The 19,423-nt window shown below is 45.5% G+C and overlaps 1 protein-coding gene across 2 annotated transcripts in view; it reads right to left on the reverse strand.

Annotated features, from left to right (window-relative positions):
* Positions 1-19,423, reverse strand: part of LOC121539027 (MAM domain-containing glycosylphosphatidylinositol anchor protein 2-like) — a 195,640-nt gene that overhangs the window by 118,748 nt on the left and 57,469 nt on the right. For both annotated transcript variants that reach the window (XM_041847215.2, XM_045206173.1), the window contains exons 3-5: positions 10,811-10,985; positions 6,410-6,606; positions 3,386-3,518 (exon numbers count right to left, since the gene is read on the reverse strand). In XM_041847215.2, the coding sequence (XP_041703149.1) occupies positions 3,386-3,518; positions 6,410-6,606; positions 10,811-10,985 (505 nt within the window). The remainder of the gene's footprint in view (positions 1-3,385; positions 3,519-6,409; positions 6,607-10,810; positions 10,986-19,423) is intronic.

The following is a 19,423-nucleotide window of genomic DNA, read 5'->3' on the forward strand; positions in this document are numbered from 1 at the left end:
TAGTGTAGCTACAGTGAGGGAAAAAAGTATTTGATCCCCTGCTGATTTTGTACGTTTGCCCACTGACAAAGAAATGATCAGTCTATATTTTTAATGGTAGGTTTATTTGAACAGTGAGAGACAGAATAACAACAAAAAAATCCAGAAAAACGCATGTCAAAAATGTTATACATTGATTTGCATTTTAATGAGGGAAATGAGTATTTGAACCCTCTGCAAAACATGACTTAGTACTTGGTGGCAAAACCCTTGTTGGCAATCACAGAGGTCAGATGTTTCTTGTAGTTGGCCACCAGGTTTGCACACATCTCAGGAGGGATTTTGTCCCACTCCTCTTTGCAGATCTTCTCCAAGTCATTAAGGTTTCGAGGCTGACGTTTGGCAACTCGAACCTTCAGCTCCCTCCACAGATTTTCTATGGGATTATGGTCTGGAGACTGGCTAGGCCACTCCAGGACCTTAATGTGCTTCTTCTTGAGCCACTCCTTTGTTGCCTTGGCCGTGTGTTTTGGGTCATTGTCATGGTGGAATACCCATCCCACAACCCATTTTCAATGCCCTGGCTGAGGGAAGGAGGTTCTCACCCAAGATTTGTGTGCTCCTAATCTCAGCTCATTACCTGTATAAAAGACACCTGGGAGCCAGAAATCTTTCTGATTGAGAGGGGGTCAAATACTTATTTCCCTCATTAAAATGCAAATAAATGTATAACATTTTTGACATGCGTTTTTCTGGATTTTTTGTTGTTGTTATTCTGTCTCTCACTGTTCAAATAAACCTACCATTAAAATTATAGACTGATCATTTCTTTGTCAGTGGGCAAACGTACAAAATCAGCAGGGGATCAAATACTTTTTTCCCTCACTTTATATAGTTGGTAGTAGGGTGTAAGTTCATAACCCAGCTAGCACATAACGTTCTGAGAACCATACGTTTCTTAGAGCTTGGTGAGAGCGTGGTTGTCTTCTGGTTATTTTGCATATAACCTTCCCACAGCGTTCTGGGAATGGTGCTTGGCTTTGGAACGTTCTCAGCGCATTTAAAGAACTTGACAAAAAAAACGTTATTTTCCTGGTATTTCATTAAATCAACAGAACATTTCCTAAAAGTCCAAACATGGTTACATTTAATTTCATTTAAATGTTCTAGGAACGTTCTCCAACTGGTTTGACATTGGGAATGTTCTCAAATAGTTCAGAGAACATTATGAAAGAAAATTGTTCTGTGGGAATTTCAGTACTTCAGCATAACGTTTCCTACAGGTTTCCTCATGGTTCTATTTAAAGTAACGTTCTCAGAACATTCAGATAACGTTAATAAACACCTTTCTTCTGTGGGAATTTCAGAAAACGTTTGTAATGTTCAGAGAACGTTATTTAAAAACGTATTCATTTCCGTTCTCAGCGTCAACAAAACTCTCTAACCTCCATCTTGTTAAGTGTGTTCAGGTGTGTTGGCCACGCCCACTAATTGGTCACACCTGATCTTAATGAGTGATTGTTTCTTTGAAATGGGGTCTGTTTGAATAGACTAAAATGAACAGCTTTGTATGAGTAAAAAAAAAAGATTGCTAGCTCCATCCTGCTGGCGCAGTGGACTAATTCCATGGATAGAGAACAGAAGATTATATGTTTGAATCTCACTGACGCTGTGTCACAATAAAAAATAAATATGTTTGCATGATTAATGCCTAAGAAATGCATTTCCACGTGTCCCATCTATGCTTGGAGTTCAAACAGTTAAACTAAGCTAGCAGTGTTATTAAAAGTCTTATTGAAACGTTCAGTGACATTTAAGGAAGTTATTCAAAAATCTCCAAATAACCTTTACATTTTATTCAAAACATTCACAACATTTAGAGAATGTTCTCAGAATTTCCGTTCTCAGAACGTTAATAAAACCTCCCAGGAAAACTTTCAGGGAACCATAGTAAAACGTTCTCAGAACCTTTTCAGTTCCGTTGTCAGAATGTTTAAAAAACGTTCAGTTTTACCGGTCAGGAAACTTATGGCTTCGTTCCCAGAACTAACGGGAAACCAAAAACGTATGTTTCCACAACTTCCAAGAAACTGTAAGAATATTCAAAGATAAATATACACTGCAGAGAACTAGAGATCAAGAGAACTAGAGATCAATGGAACTATTGGTTTTTCTGTAATAGAGAACTAAAAGAGCAATGGAACTAGTTGTTTTTCAGTTCAACATCTGTTTAGAATCTGTGTAGTGGTTCCAGTCCGGGACTCATAGCCATGTGTGGCAAGTTCTCATTTATCCAAATTATCTATACATTGAAGCTGAAATGGGATACTTTGTATTTTGGCCATTGGCCCAATTTTACTGCAATGAATTCTAATTGGTCAACCACAGGCTTGGGTCTAAACTACATCCTGTCTCTTTGTTCTGTGGAGAAACAATGAGAACGGGGAAGAATTAACATCTCCCATCCACTTTCCAGCATAACAACTAGGATTTGTTCACTTTGAATAAATATATTTTTCTCCCGCTGATTTGCTTTGGGGTCTGTGTTGTCGAAGAATAAGAATAACACAAACTGCTAACAAAACCAAATATGTTGGCTGGGATAACCATAGGCACATGGCTTCTCCATTCCTAGCAGTGGGATACATGTCTTTACGAGCATGGCATAAGCTAGCCCGCTGACATACACTGTAAGTCCAATCAATGCGGGTTGCGGCGGAAAGGGCCAGAGCAGGAAACCTGCAGGGCAGTGTATTGGGACCTTTATCATTATTGGTCTTATGTGTGACTGAAACATCATAGAGGAAAAATGCAGATCGGAGAAGGACCAACCTACACGGTTCCCATCCGTAATGTATTTCCTAAAGGAACAACGACAGGCGTCGAGGGAGCCACAGAGCAGCGCTAGGGGGCCACGGGGCATTTACTTAGGAATATGGAATATATAACCACGGAACATCAATGGAGGTGTCCCCTGGGGGGACTTTGAGAGCAATCAGGGGTTAAAGTAGAGTTAGGGTTAGTAGGCGTGAGACATCTGGCCAACGGAGAGTACAACTGACATTACGCAACCAAATCTAAATCTGTGCTAAATCTGATGAGGAAGGATGGGGCCTAATCAAGTGGCCCCGAACCTCTTCTAGTCGCAAATTGTGTTTCTAGTGTCAAGTACCTGCAGTCCTTTATAAATTACAGTCGCTTCATTTGGTTGTAAATTGAGACACCTGTCTCCTTGCTGCATATTTACTTTCTGTAATGGAGAAGTTTTGGACAAAGCCGGGGAGAATTGACTGAAATTAAGAGAGACAATGATTGCTTATCGCTATTTATGGTGGAATCGGTGGATCCTTGAAGTTTGATTGCTAAACAACACGAAGCAGGGTTCTCAGCCGCCCCAAAGCTTTACCTGTTTTGTTGGAGAGTTTGAAGAGGACATTCTTGTCGGCAATGCCGCACACACTCCGGACCGAGGCGATGCAGCTGTAGTTGGCGTAATCCTGAGGTCGAAGGTTCTTCAGCTTTAGAATCTTGGTCTCCCCCTGCAACTCGGAAAGAAACACAGTGTTGCACCGACTTTGTGCTGCACCGCCTTGCCCAGGCCTGTCGCACTTAATGTGTCTTACAAAAAGGGTAAGATAGCAGTGGTATTGACCTCGTCTCTTCATCTCGCCCTCATCAAAGAGCTTCCTTGGCAGCGCTTCAACAATGAGCTCATTCCAGTCATCAAAGGAGGAGTATTATCTTTACACCAAGCTTTCCAATTCATGAAGTTCATTAGCTGTCTATTTGGATGTGCTTGAAACGGTGCTCTTGGAACGAATGTCAAGATGCATACATGCGCTATTAATACACATTAATTATTTTACCAACAACTGTTTTGTCTGCTTTCGTGTATACCTCCATCTTTGTTGCACATACCTCCAATATGTTTATGTTCCGTATATTCTTAATTAAAAGGCATGCTCCAGTACTTTGGCGACTAGTAAGTATTTTTTAACCCTTTACGCTCGTACTCGTATACGGGTTGAAAATGGCAGATTTGGGCACTGACAAACGCAGTGGCTGTACAGCAACATCCTATCCATGACATCAGAGCTCTGGCACCGCGCTTCACAGCGAAGTATGGGTTTTGACTGACAGCCGTTCTGAGCCGTTCCTTCCCGCTAATTTGGCAACTTTTGCAAATGTTTTGTTGTCTGAGTGAGGGAAACGCTGTAAATTAAGATTATAATAAATACCACTTTGATGTCATACAAGTCAGCCAAACACAGTGAGTCCAAACGTGCATTTAACATTTCCATATCATAATGCTCATGTAATACACATAGTGATCATAAACGTTGACAATGTTTGAAGATGACATGGCATCATACCCTGGGTTGTGCTGAACAGAATGAGCCCGTTTGTCTATTGTGAAGAAAAGTTGCCGCGGCACACGCACCTGAATGCACTCATGACTGAACTATGCGCACCAAAATGATGATCAGTTTCCTTGAATTGCATTGTGAAAGCCTAACACTAATATCGTATTTTATAACTTAGCTGATCATGTTGGCAATAGAACAGGCTTCCAAATTATGCCCACCTGACCCAGATTGCGATTTATAATAGACCGTTTTTGTGTAATCACAGTAATTGTGTGATGGCGGGGATGCAGGGCTGTGTTCCAAACAAAACAACTACTGGTGTGCTTGCTCTAGTTCCTCAACGGCACAGCTAGGAGAGCTCACAAAAAGCACCTTATATGTAGTTGAAGACTCTTCTTTGCCGGGGCGGCAGGTAGCTTAGTGGTTAAGAGCGTTGTGCCAGTAACCGAAAGGTCGCTGGTTCTAATCCCCGAGCCGACTAGGTGAAAGATCTGTCGATGTGCCCTTGAGCAAGGCACTTAACCCTAATTGCTCATGTAAGTCGCTCTGGATAAGAGCGTCTGCTAAGTGACAAAAAAAAAAAGTCATAAAAGTGCATTGAAATTACAGTGCATTGGAGACACCAGTTAGACAAAAAAAATGGGTTTGAGTTAGAGGACTCAAATAAAATCAACAGTGTAATGTTTGGATTCAGTCTTGTGTCAGGTGAACTGTTGTGCCCACAATTTTGGACTAATACATTTCCCATCATCTCCAAATTATTCCCTTTCAATTGCTACCATGGTTATGCATATGCTTTTCATATTTATTCTGTAAGAAACATTTCAATTTAGCCCTATCCATATAGGCCAATTCCCAGGAGTGTAACGGGTTCAACCTCCCGCTTTGGGCTGGATGTGTCAATGTGTAGTTCATACATGAGCAGAATTACTGTCTTACCTCAATTATTCTCAAAATCACTTGTTTGAAAGCGACTGTTTTTTGGAAGCTGTGCGACGCCATTTTCCCTACATTTACATTTTCCCCAGCACCCTAGCAATTCGAGTTTCAGCCAATGACCTTCAAGCAAGACGCACACACAGTAGAGCTTTACAGAGAGAGAGAGAGAGAGAGAGAGAGAGAGAGAGAGAGAGAGAGAGAGAGAGAGAGAGAGAGAGAGAGAGAGAGAGAGAGAGAGAGAGAGAGAGAGAGAGAGAGAGAGAGAGAGAGAGAGAGAGAGAGAGAGAGCAATGATGCACATAAAGCCACATGTTACGTAGTACGCAATTTTCGGGGACCACTTTCGGCTCGTGGGCGCTACTTTCAGAACTACTGGCTAAAAAGTACCGGAGAATCTCTTTAAAACTCAAGAGGGCATTACTAGGCTGAGGATGGCACAACATGTGAAGTCTACCGGAAAAATGAGGTCCTAATGTCTGCCTGTGTGTGTGTGAGTAGAAATATACTGCGAGCCCCTGAAATGGCGTCTCCCCCCTGCTCATCACAAGCACATCGGAGTTGTGGGAGTTTCATGCTACCGCAAGCCCAAGCTGTTCCCTTCTCTGTCATAGTTCGTCTGCTTCCGATACCGGCCTTTGTGACTGTCAGACATATGACTCCCTGTCAAAATGCTCTTATCTCTCCTGTCAACGGAGATGACTTTGCAAGAAGAGCAGAGATTAGATGAGATGTTTTGAAAAGACGGACGACATTTTTCAACCCAAGTCACAGAAATTGCCCTCACAAAACATCCTCCCATTTGGGATTCAAGTGCTCCAAAGGGAGACATCCCACATGCTGTGAAAGGGGTAAACACACTTAATCTCATCTAAAATATGCATAACAAGTAATGACTTAGGAGTTCCTTAATATCTCAAATGCTGATCAGAGGGACGGGTTGTTTGATCTAGCTCAGGGGTCTCAAACTCAAATTACCTGAAGGCCAGAACAATTATCCTGAGGGCCTGATTCCAATAGGTCTGTGGGACCACAAGAAAGCAGCTCTCGGGACGGATTTGGCCCACAGGCCACAAGTTGCAGACCCCTGATCTAGCTGTTGCAGCAGGTGTGGACTCTGAGCTTACTTGTGTGAAGAAGGGCTCGTAGATCTCAACGCCCTTATCCGAGCCTTGGGACAGGAACTCTCGGCCACGCCTCCAGCTGTAGCGCACTGGCGGGTTGGAGTTAGCCATGCAGCGCAGGAACACCGTCCTCTCGTAGTAGAACTGCTCCTTAGCCTCCCCGATGCTCTGGTGGACGGTTACGATGGGATCATCCAAATCTAGAGCGAGAACACAGAACGTAGAAACGATGGCATCAAGCAGTCTTTATTTGCCACACACTTGTGTAGGTCAAAGCATATGAAGTGAAATTACATGATCTACTTAGTCCCAGGGACCTATTTATGTACAGTGGCTTGGATTTAAAGAACTGTGCTGGTTCAAGTGGTTAACAGCTGTTGTCATCTTTTGCGATCAAATGTTACCCCTTAAGCTCATCATGGAGCCTGCGATGCCAAATGTGCACGAAAAGGAAAAAACATGATTTGTTATTCATGTCAAATTTTATTCCCTTATAAATATCATATTATAAATATCATTAACTATACCTACATGTACATATTACTAAATTACCTGGACAAACCGGTGCCCCAGCACATTGACTCTGTACCTGTACCCCCTGTATATAGCCTGTATATTGACTCTGTACCTGTACCCCCTGTATATAGCCTGTATATTGACTCTGTACCTGTACCCCCTGTATATAGCCTGTATATTGACTCTGTACCTGTACCCCCTGTATATAGCCTGTATATTGACTCTGTACCTGTACCCCCTGTATATTGACTCTGTACCTGTACACCCTGTATATAGCCTCGCCACTGATATTTTTACTGTTATTTTACTGCTTTTATTTTGTACTTATCTATTGATTACTTAACAATTATTTGCATTGTTGTTTAAGGGCTTGTAAGCATTTCACTGTAAGGTCTACACCTGTTGTATTCGGTGCATGAGACAAATACAATTTTAATTTTATTTGATCAATCATATAAATATCATGTGAAATATCATATAAATATTTATATTTTTCAGGAGAGCAATGACAATGTCTGACCTCTACGGTCTACAACAACATCAAAATTACACTTTTTATTTCTGTCATACATCTGAAATTTCAGGAATCGTCAACCCCAATGAATAACTGTCAATTAAACGCAAACACACTCCACTCAGGTGCTTAGACTTTTTTGGGTACAAAGTTCAGTGAAAAGGACCACTTAGACTCCAAAGTTCCCGCTGCAATCAAGAGGGAGCTTTTAAAAATGTGATTTTGACAAGAGCTCGATAATTACTCAAAAGTGCTCCACAGAAGAGCCACCGGCTTTTATGGGTCACTTTGAGATGCAGACAAGCACCTTGAAAAAGCAGTTTCCCACCAGCCGACTAACTACTGCCATGGGGCAGTCCAGAGCCAGACTAATTTCCTATACGAACCATTATAACGTCTTCGCATTTATATAAAATAATGGCCTTTGTGGATTAGTCCGCGTCAGTTAGTCCATACAGTTTCTAATTTCATGTCAGTCATTCTCTATCAAGGTCATCCATGTGCTTTATCACCAACCACCAAGGATTCCGACACGGCATCGCTGAATGGCAGCGAACAGCAACACGTGTCATTGCTTTGATCAGCTGGTGTAGCATAGAGGGCAGGATGGATAAATGTCTCCCCAGAGATGAGACAATAAGCAAGGGTTCCGATCTCTGAAGTGCGGGGGTGATGGCTCTGTGTTCATCGTCTCCCCCTGGCAATGTTGTCTGCCACTGTCCATCTCCTGTCCTATTTATCTTGCATCTCTGCAGTAAACTAACCCCGCTCTATCGTCTCCTCCTCTTCTTTCTCTCGGAAGCACAGAGTGCAGACGCACCAGATTTGTCTAGTTTTTTGTATTTTCCAGCTCCCGGCAATCAGGGGGAACGCTGAATTTCAAACACGGAGACGCTGACTCAATCAACCTCATTTTTTGGGGGGTTGAGGAATTTGTAGCTGACTCTTTTGGGAGGGAGAAGGGGGGTAGGGGAAGATTGCAGCGTAAAGCTTCTAGGGGTTAGGGGTTAGTTCTGATACAACTCATCCACAGAGAGAAAGTATATCCATCTAGCCCGCCACAGTAAACCCATACATTATGTCTGTCCTCTGACATTTGGAAACTGAATCGCTGCTTTGGAGAGAGTGAGGTATGCAAACACCAGTAATGTGATGCACTAAAACTTGCAGTATCCGCATAATGCTTCATTTCAGTCAATTTGCAATTATCAGCCCTGATAAACAGAGCAATTAGAACGATGAATGAATTCACCATCTAAATGCTAAACCCAATCCGTCTCTCAAGGCCCAAAACGACTGGACAAATGAAACACTATAAAGTACTACTTGAGAATTCGAAGTGAACACCAATGCGCGGCTATCTCTCTGGGTCCACAAACTACTTTCTATAGCCATAAAATGAGATTTGCAATTTGGGTGAACTCTCCCCCCACTGGGCACAGACGTCAGTTCAACGTCTAGTTTTGATTTACATTTGGTCGAGTTGTCACCTAACGTGAATTCAACGTGAAATCAACCATGTCATTGGATTTAGGTTCAAAAAAAAAATATGAAATCCTCTTACGTTGATGACTTTTTGCAAATCCAATCAGTTTTCCACGTTGATTCAACGTCATCACATACATGTTTTTGGTTGAAGTGACTTGGAAACAACATTGATTAAACCAGTTTTTGCCCAGTGGGTATTTAATACACACTTCCACGAGGGGTTTCCTTCCACGAGGGGTTTCCTTCCACGAGGGGTTTCCTTCCACGAGGTGTTTCCTTCCTGAGGTGATTCCTTCCTGAGGTGATTCCTTCCTGAGGTGATTCCTTCCTGAGGTGATTCCTTCCTGAGGTGATTCCTTCCTGAGGTGTGGTTGCTGCTTTTCCTAATTTACAATGTAGGAATCAGCAGCAGGACTTCAAGCGTCTAAGTCTGCATTCCAAATAGCACCCTATTCCCTATTTAGAGTCCTATGGTCCCTGGTCAAAAGTAGTGCACTATGTAGGGAATAGGGTGCCATTTGGGACACAGATCAGTCTGTATTGCTGGAAATCACAATCCCCTTCTGTTTCACACCTATCCTTTTCTTCAGCTAAGTGCACCGTCAGGCCTTCACACAGCTGGGGGGGGCAGTTCCCTTACTGAGTGAACAAAAACGAAATGTCACTTACATGATGGCAGCGTCCGCAGCTTTAAGAAATGGCTGACGTTGTCTGCAATTAACACCTGTGTTGTCCTGAGTAAGGCAGAATTATATATATTTTTTGGGGGGTGGGGGGGGGGGCATTCAAACGAGTGTATGGAACATTTCATTCACTGTGATGTCCTACCTGTGGTGGTTTTATTATTTAGACCTTATGTGTTTCAAAAAGTCACGTTGTAATTCTAACCAAACCCTAACCTGCTTTAAACGACTTTCATTCAGCCACAACGTCATGTTGCCTGGGAGGGTAAGGACTAGGAGTGAGCGAGTGAATGCCTGTTGTTCATTAGCTAAAGCACAAGGCATGGGTAAGTGGACACAGGCAATCTGCAGGGGGAAAAGGACAGAACTGACGATGTGTGCTGCGAACACCGTGGTAGTGCAGTGGAACACCGTGGGAGTGCAGTGGAACACCGTGGGAGTGGAGTGGAACACCGTGGGAGTGCAGTGGAACACCGTGGGAGTGCAGTGGAACACATGGGGGAGTGCAGTGGAACACATGGGGGAGTGCAGTGGAACACCGTGGGAGTGCAGTGGAACACCTGGGGAGTGCAGTGGAACACCGTGGGAGTGCAGTGGAACACCGTGGGAGTGCAGTGGAACACCGTGGGAGTGCAGTGGAACACATGGGGGAGTGCAGTGGAACACATGGGGGAGTGCAGTGGAACACATGGGGGGAGTGCAGTGGAACACCGTGGGAGTGCAGTGGAACACCGTGGGAGTGCAGTGGAACACATGGGGGAGTGCAGTGGAACACCGTGGGAGTGCAGTGGAACACATGGGGGAGTGCAGTGGAACACATGGGGGAGTGCAGTGGAACACCGTGGGAGTGCAGTGGAACACCGGGGGAGTGCAGTGGAACACATGGGGGAGTGCAGTGGAACACATGGGGGAGTGCAGTGGAACACATGGGGGAGTGCAGTGGAACACCGTGGGAGTGCAGTGGAACACCGTGGGAGTGCAGTGGAACACATGGGGGAGTGCAGTGGAACACCGGGGGAGTGCAGTGGAACACCGTGGGAGTGCAGTGGAACACATGGGGGAGTGCAGTGGAACACATGGGGGAGTGCAGTGGAACACATGGGGGAGTGCAGTGGAACACATGGGGGAGTGCAGTGGAACACCGGGGGAGTTCAGCGGAAGAAAAGGGCGTGCAGGTGACCGAGGCAAGGCCTGTCCACTCACAGTAGACGTCCACTCGGATGGACTTGATGGCCGGGGATCCCAGGCCGTTCTCAGCCTTGCAGTAGTAGCGTCCGCCCTGGTGCCTCTGGATGCGGGTGATGCGCAGGGTCTCGTTGAACACACTGGAGTCCTGGAAGCGGTCCGAGGCGCTACCGGCTGTTTTGGTCCATCGGATCTGGGGTGGGAGAGAGAGATAGAGGTCAGAGGTGGCATCTGCTGACCGAGGGTCAACAGGCTGGACTGACGGTAATGGGGTCAGCCATGGGATAATTATATTGCAAAACACACGTTATTCTGGATTAAAATGGAGTACATGTTTTAGAAGAAGTCAAATAATGGACTAATAATGTTCATTTTTTTTCTGAATATGGGCTTTATACAGCCTGTGTGAGGAACAATCAATGAAAGTTAACAGTACCACACATTATTTTAACTTTCTTTATTTGTCCATATGCTCTCTATTGAGAACAGCAACAACATATCAAAGTGTAATACATGCAGAACAAATATATTAATGGTAAAACTGACTGAAATGTATATCTACGGCGCAGTTCAAAAACTGACTGAAATGTATATCTACGGCGCAGTTCAAAAACTGACTGAAATGTATATCTACGGCGCAGTTCAAAGGCCATTAAACGGACAAGCGCATCAAATATTTAGAAGGTGGCTTGTGTTGGAGTGGTTCTCGTGAGACAGCGACATGCGTCTTACATTCCAACGCCATCCAGTGAGTCTGGATTCCCTACGGCACGTGAACTCGGAGAAAACCACAACTATAACTGAACCACAGAAAACAGCTCTGACAATCCCGTGCAACTCTGAGGTATTCCCAATGGCACTAAACCTGTGTGATAAGCAGTCCCTATTTAAAAAAATAAAAAATAGGTTCAGTGAAATGTGTTGTTTTACAGGGTCAGCCATAGTAGTACGGCACCCCAGGAGCAAATTAGGGTTAAGTGCCTTGCTCAAGGGCACATTGACAGATTTTTCTAACCAGCAACCATTGGGTTACTGGCCAAATGCTCTAACCGCTAGGCTACCTGCCGCCCACATTAAGCACTTCTTGTGTTTGGAGGAGAAATGCATCTGAAACTAGGCAACAGGAAACTAGGCAACCCTGGCATCAGTGATCTGAGAAGGGAGGAAGATGAGGTCACCAGTCTCCCGCTGCCCGTCTATCCATTTGCACGGATGTTTAATTTACATATACAGTATATATACGATCAGTGGAGCGTTTGGCTTCTGGAAGGCGAAGAAGAAGACCGCCGCGGTCGGCAACGGTCTCGGAATACGCAAATGGCACTTTGAAGAGGGTGGATGGATGTGTGGCCCACTGTGTACACTCACTACACTGCACTGACTACACTACACAACACTGACTACACTAACTACACGCACTGCACTGACTACACTACACTACACGCACTGACTACCCTACACTAACTATACTAACTACACTACACTACACTCCAGTGGAGGCTGCTGATGGGAGGACGGCTCATAATAATGGCTGGAATGGAGTGAATGGAATGGTGTCAAACACATGGTTTCCATTCCAGCCATTACTATGAGCCGTCCTCCCCTCAGCAGCCTCCACTGCTACACACGTTGAAACTGTTCATTACTGTTCGCAAAACAATGTCCATACAGGCTAAAACACTTTTACAATGCAAGATGATACCGGTAGCTTCCAGCTTTAATTGTGGGCCAACTTTCCTTGCTAGCTTACAGCTAAATCAACATAAATTCACTACCCTTGTTTGTGATAGTGTGCAAACTATAACACAAAATATGCTGAGTTCAAAGCTGATTGTCACCAAAAACGTTATTAACTTCGCCTCCCATCTGGTTTCCACTAGATTCCACAGCCACAAAGTCAGATTCCACAGCCACAAAGTCAGATTCCACAGCCACATTCTGCCTTGTGAATGACATCATTCCTTTCTTAAAAGACACATTGCTTCTTCTATGCAAATGTTATTGATCAGTACAATAAAATAACATGTTCTCCTAGTAGTTGGCAATAAACTAGTCCTAAATGGAAGGGATTGTTTGTCATCTGTAGCCCATGAAAATCAGCCACTAACACCACCACCCCACACCACCTCCGGGGGGTCATGGGAGGGAAGAATAAAAATGATATCAATAGCACTGGGGTTCAGGCACATTCTGAACCCGAAGAGAGTCGCAACCTAGCTTCGGTTTGGCGAGCAGGGGGATAAAATCCATTTCATGCTTTGCTCAAGATGGTAGGTGACATGGATTTGTTACACACATATTGGTGTTGGTTAAGGAACAACACCGCTTTGGAATTCATGGGGCTTAGCTACACTGGCTTTCTTTTCGGGGGGGGGGGGGATTTCCTCTCTCTCCTCAGCAACTTGAACCTCAACATTTGGATGTAAGTAAGAACGCTGGAGCTTTTTAATTCAGCAAATAGAGAGAAATCAGCTTTGAAATTTCTAGGCCCCCCAGACAACATAAAAAAATAAAATAAAATAAAAAGCTTTGTGTTGCAGATGCAGTTGCAGTGCATACGTTGGATTTATCGAACGTATGCGTCAAACTGTATGCGTAAAACGGGTTGACAGAAATGGTAGCAGAAGGTGAATGTTGAACTTTTGTTGCACACATATCCAGATGATGCTGCGTAAGATTTTGCGCGATGACGCTGTCGGTGTGATCGAGGCGTTAGAGTGCTGTATAACCGCAGTATGCTGCAAATAATGCATCCAAAATAACACCGTTTTTTTTTTACTGCAGTAATTTTGGATTGTAACTGCAGTTAGAGTGCAGTTCACTGCAGTTATTCTGCAATTACTGCGTCCAAAATAACATTTGACTGCAGTTACTGCACTTTTACTGCAGTTTCAAAACTACAAATCTTTTTCTGTAAGGGATTACTTTGAACATGATCTATGTAGCTATAATGTCACGTTTACAATATGCTTATAGATGTGTTATATATGCTTCATTATATACAATATAATGTAAAAAATAAATAAAAAAAAGAGTATACACAAAATACGGTAAAGCGTCTCTTTGGGATGTAGCTTCATAGTCAGCATGTGCTAATCATGTATTCCATCCAGTCTATCAAAGCCACTGGATGTAGCCTACGATACGATGATGTAGCACGTCACAGAATGTTTGGAAAGAGGAGAAGAAGAAGGTGTTCTTGGCCTCGTTTGTCGTTCACACGGGCAGCAGGGCTATGATTCGGTTGCTGGTTCACCTGCATGTAGCTAGGCAACAGCAGATGACTGGCATATGAGAGGAGCGCCTCAGCACACTGCGGTGACGTAGGCTCCAGTGTGGGAAAAGACAGGCGAGCGTGCCCATTCGCCGGCCTATTTATAGCCCGCACTGCCTCCGCGGTCTGTCATAAGCAGCAGCTCCAGGGATCCACCAGTCAGCAACACTTGTTGTCTGTGGGATCTGCCAGTCAGCAACACTTGTTGTCTGTGGGATCTGCCAGTCAGCAACACTTGTTGTCTGTGGGATCTGCCAGCCAGCAACACTTGTTGTCTGTGGGATCTGCCAGCCAGCAACACTTGTTGTCTGTGGGATCTGCCAGCCAGCAACACTTGTTGTCTGTGGGATCTGCCAGCCAGCAACACTTGTTGTCTGTGGGATCTGCCAGCCAGCAACACTTGTTGTCTGTGGGATCTGCCAGTCAGCAACACTTGTTGTCTGTGGGATCTGCCAGCCAGCAACACTTGTTGTCTGTGGGATCTGCCAGCCAGCAACACTTGTTGTCTGTGGGATCTGCCAGCCAGCAACACTTGTTGTCTGTGGGATCTGCCAGCCAGCAACACTTGTCTGTTTTTTATTTATTTTACCCTTATTTTACCAGGTAAGTTGACTGAGAACACATTCTCATTTACAGCAACGACCTGGGGAATAGTTACAGGGGAGAGGAGGGGGGATGAATGAGCCAATTGGAAGCTGGGGATGATTAGGTGGCAATGATTGTATGAGGGCCAGATTGGGAATTTAGCCAGGACACCGGGGTTAACACTTCTACTCTTACAATAAGTGCCATGGGATCTTTAATGACCACAGAGAGTCAAGAGGACACCCGTTTAACATCCCACTACACAGGGTAAAATGACCCTAATCACTGTCCTGGGATATTTTGTCCTGGGAAAAAGTTATTCCTACTGGCCCTCCAAAACCACTTCCAGCAGCATCTGGTCTCCCATCCAGGGACTGACCAGGACCATTCCTGCTTAGCTTCAGAGGCAAGCCAGCAGTGGTATACAGGGTGGTCTGCTGCTGGCTGGTCTGTGAGAACACCGGCAGCACAATTGATCTTGGACTCTGACTGCGTGTGTGCGTGTGTGTGTGCAGACAGTCTCTGAGGAGAGACGAGGGAGGAAGGAAGGTGCATCAGTGTGTAATTAACTAACTAACTAACTAACTAACTTAATGTACCGAAGCAAGGGATGATTTAACAAGGTTCTGTCTGCTACCCCCTCTCACTCCCCTCTAGCGCTCCCTCCCTCCTGTCCATATCAAAAATAAGAGAGTGGAGGAGGAGGAGGAAGAGACAGGGTGGAGGAGGAAGAGACAGGGTGGAGGAGGAAGAGACAGGGTGGAGGAGGAAGAGACAGGGTGGAGGAGGAAGAGACAGGGTGGACAGGGTGGAGGAGGAAGAGACAGGGTGGAGGAGGAAGAGACAGGGTGGAGGAGGAAGAGACAGGGTGGAGGAGGAGGGGAGGAAGAGACAGGTTGGAGGAGGAAGAGAGGGAGAGACAGGGTGGAGGAGGAGGAGAAGAAGAGACATGGTGGAGGAGGAGGAGACAGGGTGGAGGAGGAGGGGAGGAAGAGACAGGGTGGAGGAGGAAGAGAGGAAGAGACAGGGTGGAGGAGGAGAGGAGGAGACAGGGTGGAGGAGGAGGGGAGGAAGAGACAGGGTGGAGGAGAGGAAGAGACAGGGTGGAGGAGGAGAGGAGGAGACAGGGTGGAGGAGGAGGGGAGGAAGAGACAGGGTGGAGGAGGAGAGGAGGAGACAGGGTGGAGGAGGAGGGGAGGAAGAGACAGGGTGGAGGAGGAGAGGAGGAGACAGGGTGGAGGAGGAAGAGAGGAAGAGACAGGGTGGAGGAGAGGAAGAGACAGGGTGGAGGAGAGGAAGAGACAGGGTGGAGGAGGAGGAGGGGAAGAGACAGGGTGGAGGAGGAGAGGAGGAGACAGGGTGGAGGAGGGGAAGAGACAGGGTGGAGGAGGAGGAGGGGAAGAGACAGGGTGGAGGAGGAGAGGAGGAGACAGGGTGGAGGAGGAAGAGAGGAAGAGACAGGGTGGAGGAGGAGAGGAGGAGACAGGGTGGAGGAGGAGAGGAGGAGACAGGGTGGAGGAGGGGAAGAGACAGGGTGGAGGAGGAGGAGGGGAAGAGACAGGGTGGAGGAGGAGAGGAGGAGACAGGGTGGAGGAGGAAGAGAGGAAGAGACAGGGTGGAGGAGAGGAAGAGACAGGGTGGAGGAGGGGAAGAGACAGGGTGGAGGAGGAGGAGGGGAAGAGACAGGGTGGAGGAGGAGAGGAGGAGACAGGGTGGAGGAGGAAGAGAGGAAGAGACAGGGTGGAGGAGAGGAAGAGACAGGGTGGAGGAGGGGAAGAGACAGGGTGGAGGAGGAAGAGAGGAAGAGACAGGGTGGAGGAGGAGAGGAGGAAGAGACAGGGTGGAGGAGGAAGAGACAGGGTGGAGGAGGAAGAGACAGGGTGGAGGAGGAAGAGACAGGGTGGAGGAGGAAGAGACAGGGTGGAGGAGGAAGAGACAGGGTGGAGGAGAGGAAGAGACAGGGTGGAGGAGGAAGAGACAGGGTGGAGGAGAGGAAGAGACAGGGTGGAGGAGAGGAAGAGACAGGGTGCAGTGCTGCTTAAACTGGGAGGATATGGCAGAGGAAGGGCTAAAGTCAGAGACTCCACTTAAGCTTCCTGCACAAAAGGGTAATCCTCCCCATAATATGAGGCGTCTTTTGAACTGTCGAACACTTTGGAGTTTCAAACGGCTTCTTGAAAAGAATGTGTGGGATTGTGTTAACATATATTACTGCCTTGTCACTGCAGACTTCACACACCCACTCAAACATTAGCACCTTCAGAATACTTAACCCCACAGCTCTAGAGAGAGAGGATATTCTGGTGCGGAGTGAGTGACTACATACCCATGCCCAATCCATTACTGCATTGTCAGTAGTATGCTGGTGTTGAACTTGGTTCTATCTGAGACGCGTGAGGCTTTAGTTTCCATCGCAAACTCCACAAAACCATACTCAATATGAAATGGTTGAGTCTGGTGTGGATAGACAAAATGTTCATGTGCACGCCTGCTCGACCAGTTTGAGGTCCGCGAAAGGAGTATGCTGGTGTGGATATTGAAACAGAGCCCATGTCTATGTTCATACCATACAGCGCTACTTACAGTAGAATGTGTGCCCAATACATTTCCTCATTCTACGTAGTATGCTAGTGTGGACAATGAAACAGAGCCAGTGTCTGGCTGTGTCCGAATACCCGTACTCGGTAGCCATTTTGGGTATGCGTAAATAAAACGTTTTATAGTATGACATTTCAAAAATGTGATGTCATACTCTTATCTGCTTGTCATCTAGCAGAATTCGCAACATGCTATTGAGGAAAATAATTGTCTTTTCAGACCCACTTGGGCTGATAATCAGATAAGAGGATGTGCTATACCAAAATGAATGAATGGTGGTAAACAACGCAACTGCGCATTAGATTAAGAATTCTCAGTATGGGTGAGTCTGGTATGTTGATATTTGTTGCTTACTGCATACAGTTTTCATAAACAGTACGTTCAAAATCGTATGTAGTATGATTAGTACGCAGTATGTACAGTGGGGAGAACAAGTATTTGATACACTGCCGATTTTGCAGGTTTTCCTACTTACAAAGCATGTAGAGGTCTGTCATTTTTATCATAAGTACACTTCAACTGTGAGAGACAGAATCTAAAACCAAAAATCCAGAAAATCACATTGTTTGATTTTTAAGTAATTACAGAGATCATACGTTTCCTGTAGGTCTTGACCAGGTTTGCACACACTGCAGCAGGTATTTTGGCCCACTACTCCATACAGACCTTCTCCAGATCCTTCAGGTTTCGGGGCTGTCGCTGGGCAATACTGACTTTCAGCCCCCTCCAAAGATTTTCTATTGGGTTCAGGTCTGGACACTGGCTAGGCCACTCCAGGACCTTGAGATGCTTCTTACGGAGCCACTCCTTAGTTGCCCTGGCTGTGTGTTTCGGGTCGTTGTCATGCTGGAAGACCCAGCCACGACCCATCTTCAATGCTCTTACTGAGGGAAGGAGGTTGTTGGCCAAGATCTCGCGATACATGGCCCCATCCATCCTCCCCTCAATACGGTGCAGTCGTCCTGTCCCCTTTGCAGAAAAGCATCCCCAAAGAATGATGTTTCCACCTTCATGCTTCACGGTTGGGATGGTGTTCTTGGGGTTGTACTCATACTTCTTCTTCCTCCAAACACGGCGAGTGGAGTTTAGACCAAAAAGCTCTATTTTTGTCTCATCAGACCACATGACCTTCTCCCATTCCTCCTCTGGATCATCCAGATGGTCATTGGCAAACTTCAGATGGGCCTGGACATGCGCTGGCTTGAGCAGGGGGATCTTGCGTGCGCTGCAGGATTTTAATTCATGACGGCGTAGTGTGTTACTAATGGTTTTCTTTGAGAATGTGGTCCCAGCTCTCTTCAGGTCATTGACCAGGTCCTGCCGTGTAGTTCTGGGCTGATCCCTCACCTTCCTCATGATCATTGATGCCCCACGAGTTGAGATCTTGCACGGAGCCCCAGACCGAGGGTGATTGACCGTCATCTTGAACTTCTTCCATTTTCTAATAATTGCGCCAACAGTTGTTGCCTTCTCACCAAGCTGCTTGCCTATTGTCCTGTAGCCCATCCCAACCTTGTGCAGGTCTACAATTTTATCCCTGATGTCCTTACACAGCTCTCTGGTCTTGGCCATTGTGGAGAGGTTGGAGTCTGTTTGATTGAGTTTTGGACAGGTGTCTTTTATACAGGTAACGAGTTCAAACAAGTGCAGTTAATACAGGTAATGAGTGGAGAACAGGAGGGCTTCTTAAATAAAAACGAATAGGTCTGTGAGAGCCGGAATTCTTACTGGTTGGTAGGTGACAAATACTTATGTCATGCAATAAAATGCAAATTAATTACTTAAAAATCAAACAATGTGATTTTCTGGATTTTTGTTTTAGATTCCGTCTCTCACAGTTGAAGTGTACCTATGATAAAAAATTACAGACCTCTACATGCTTTGTAAGTAGGAAAACCTGCAAAATCGGCAGTGTATCAAATACTTGTTCTCCCCACTGTAGGTCGTTTTAGTAAGTAGCATAGGCAAGACTGACATGGCCTCTATGTTCCAAAGTCCATACCAGCATATGCTTAGAATGCATGTCCATTGCCCAATGCATTACATCATTTTACATAGTATGCTGAAACAGAGCAGCATGTATTCCCAGCAGTATACTAGTGAGGACATTGAAACAGAGCAGCATGCATTCCCAGTAGTATGCTAGTGAATCCTGGAGGAAATATCCAACAACT

This window comes from Coregonus clupeaformis, chromosome 21 (genome assembly GCF_020615455.1).
Source record: "Coregonus clupeaformis isolate EN_2021a chromosome 21, ASM2061545v1, whole genome shotgun sequence".
Classification (NCBI taxonomy): domain Eukaryota; kingdom Metazoa; phylum Chordata; class Actinopteri; order Salmoniformes; family Salmonidae; genus Coregonus; species Coregonus clupeaformis.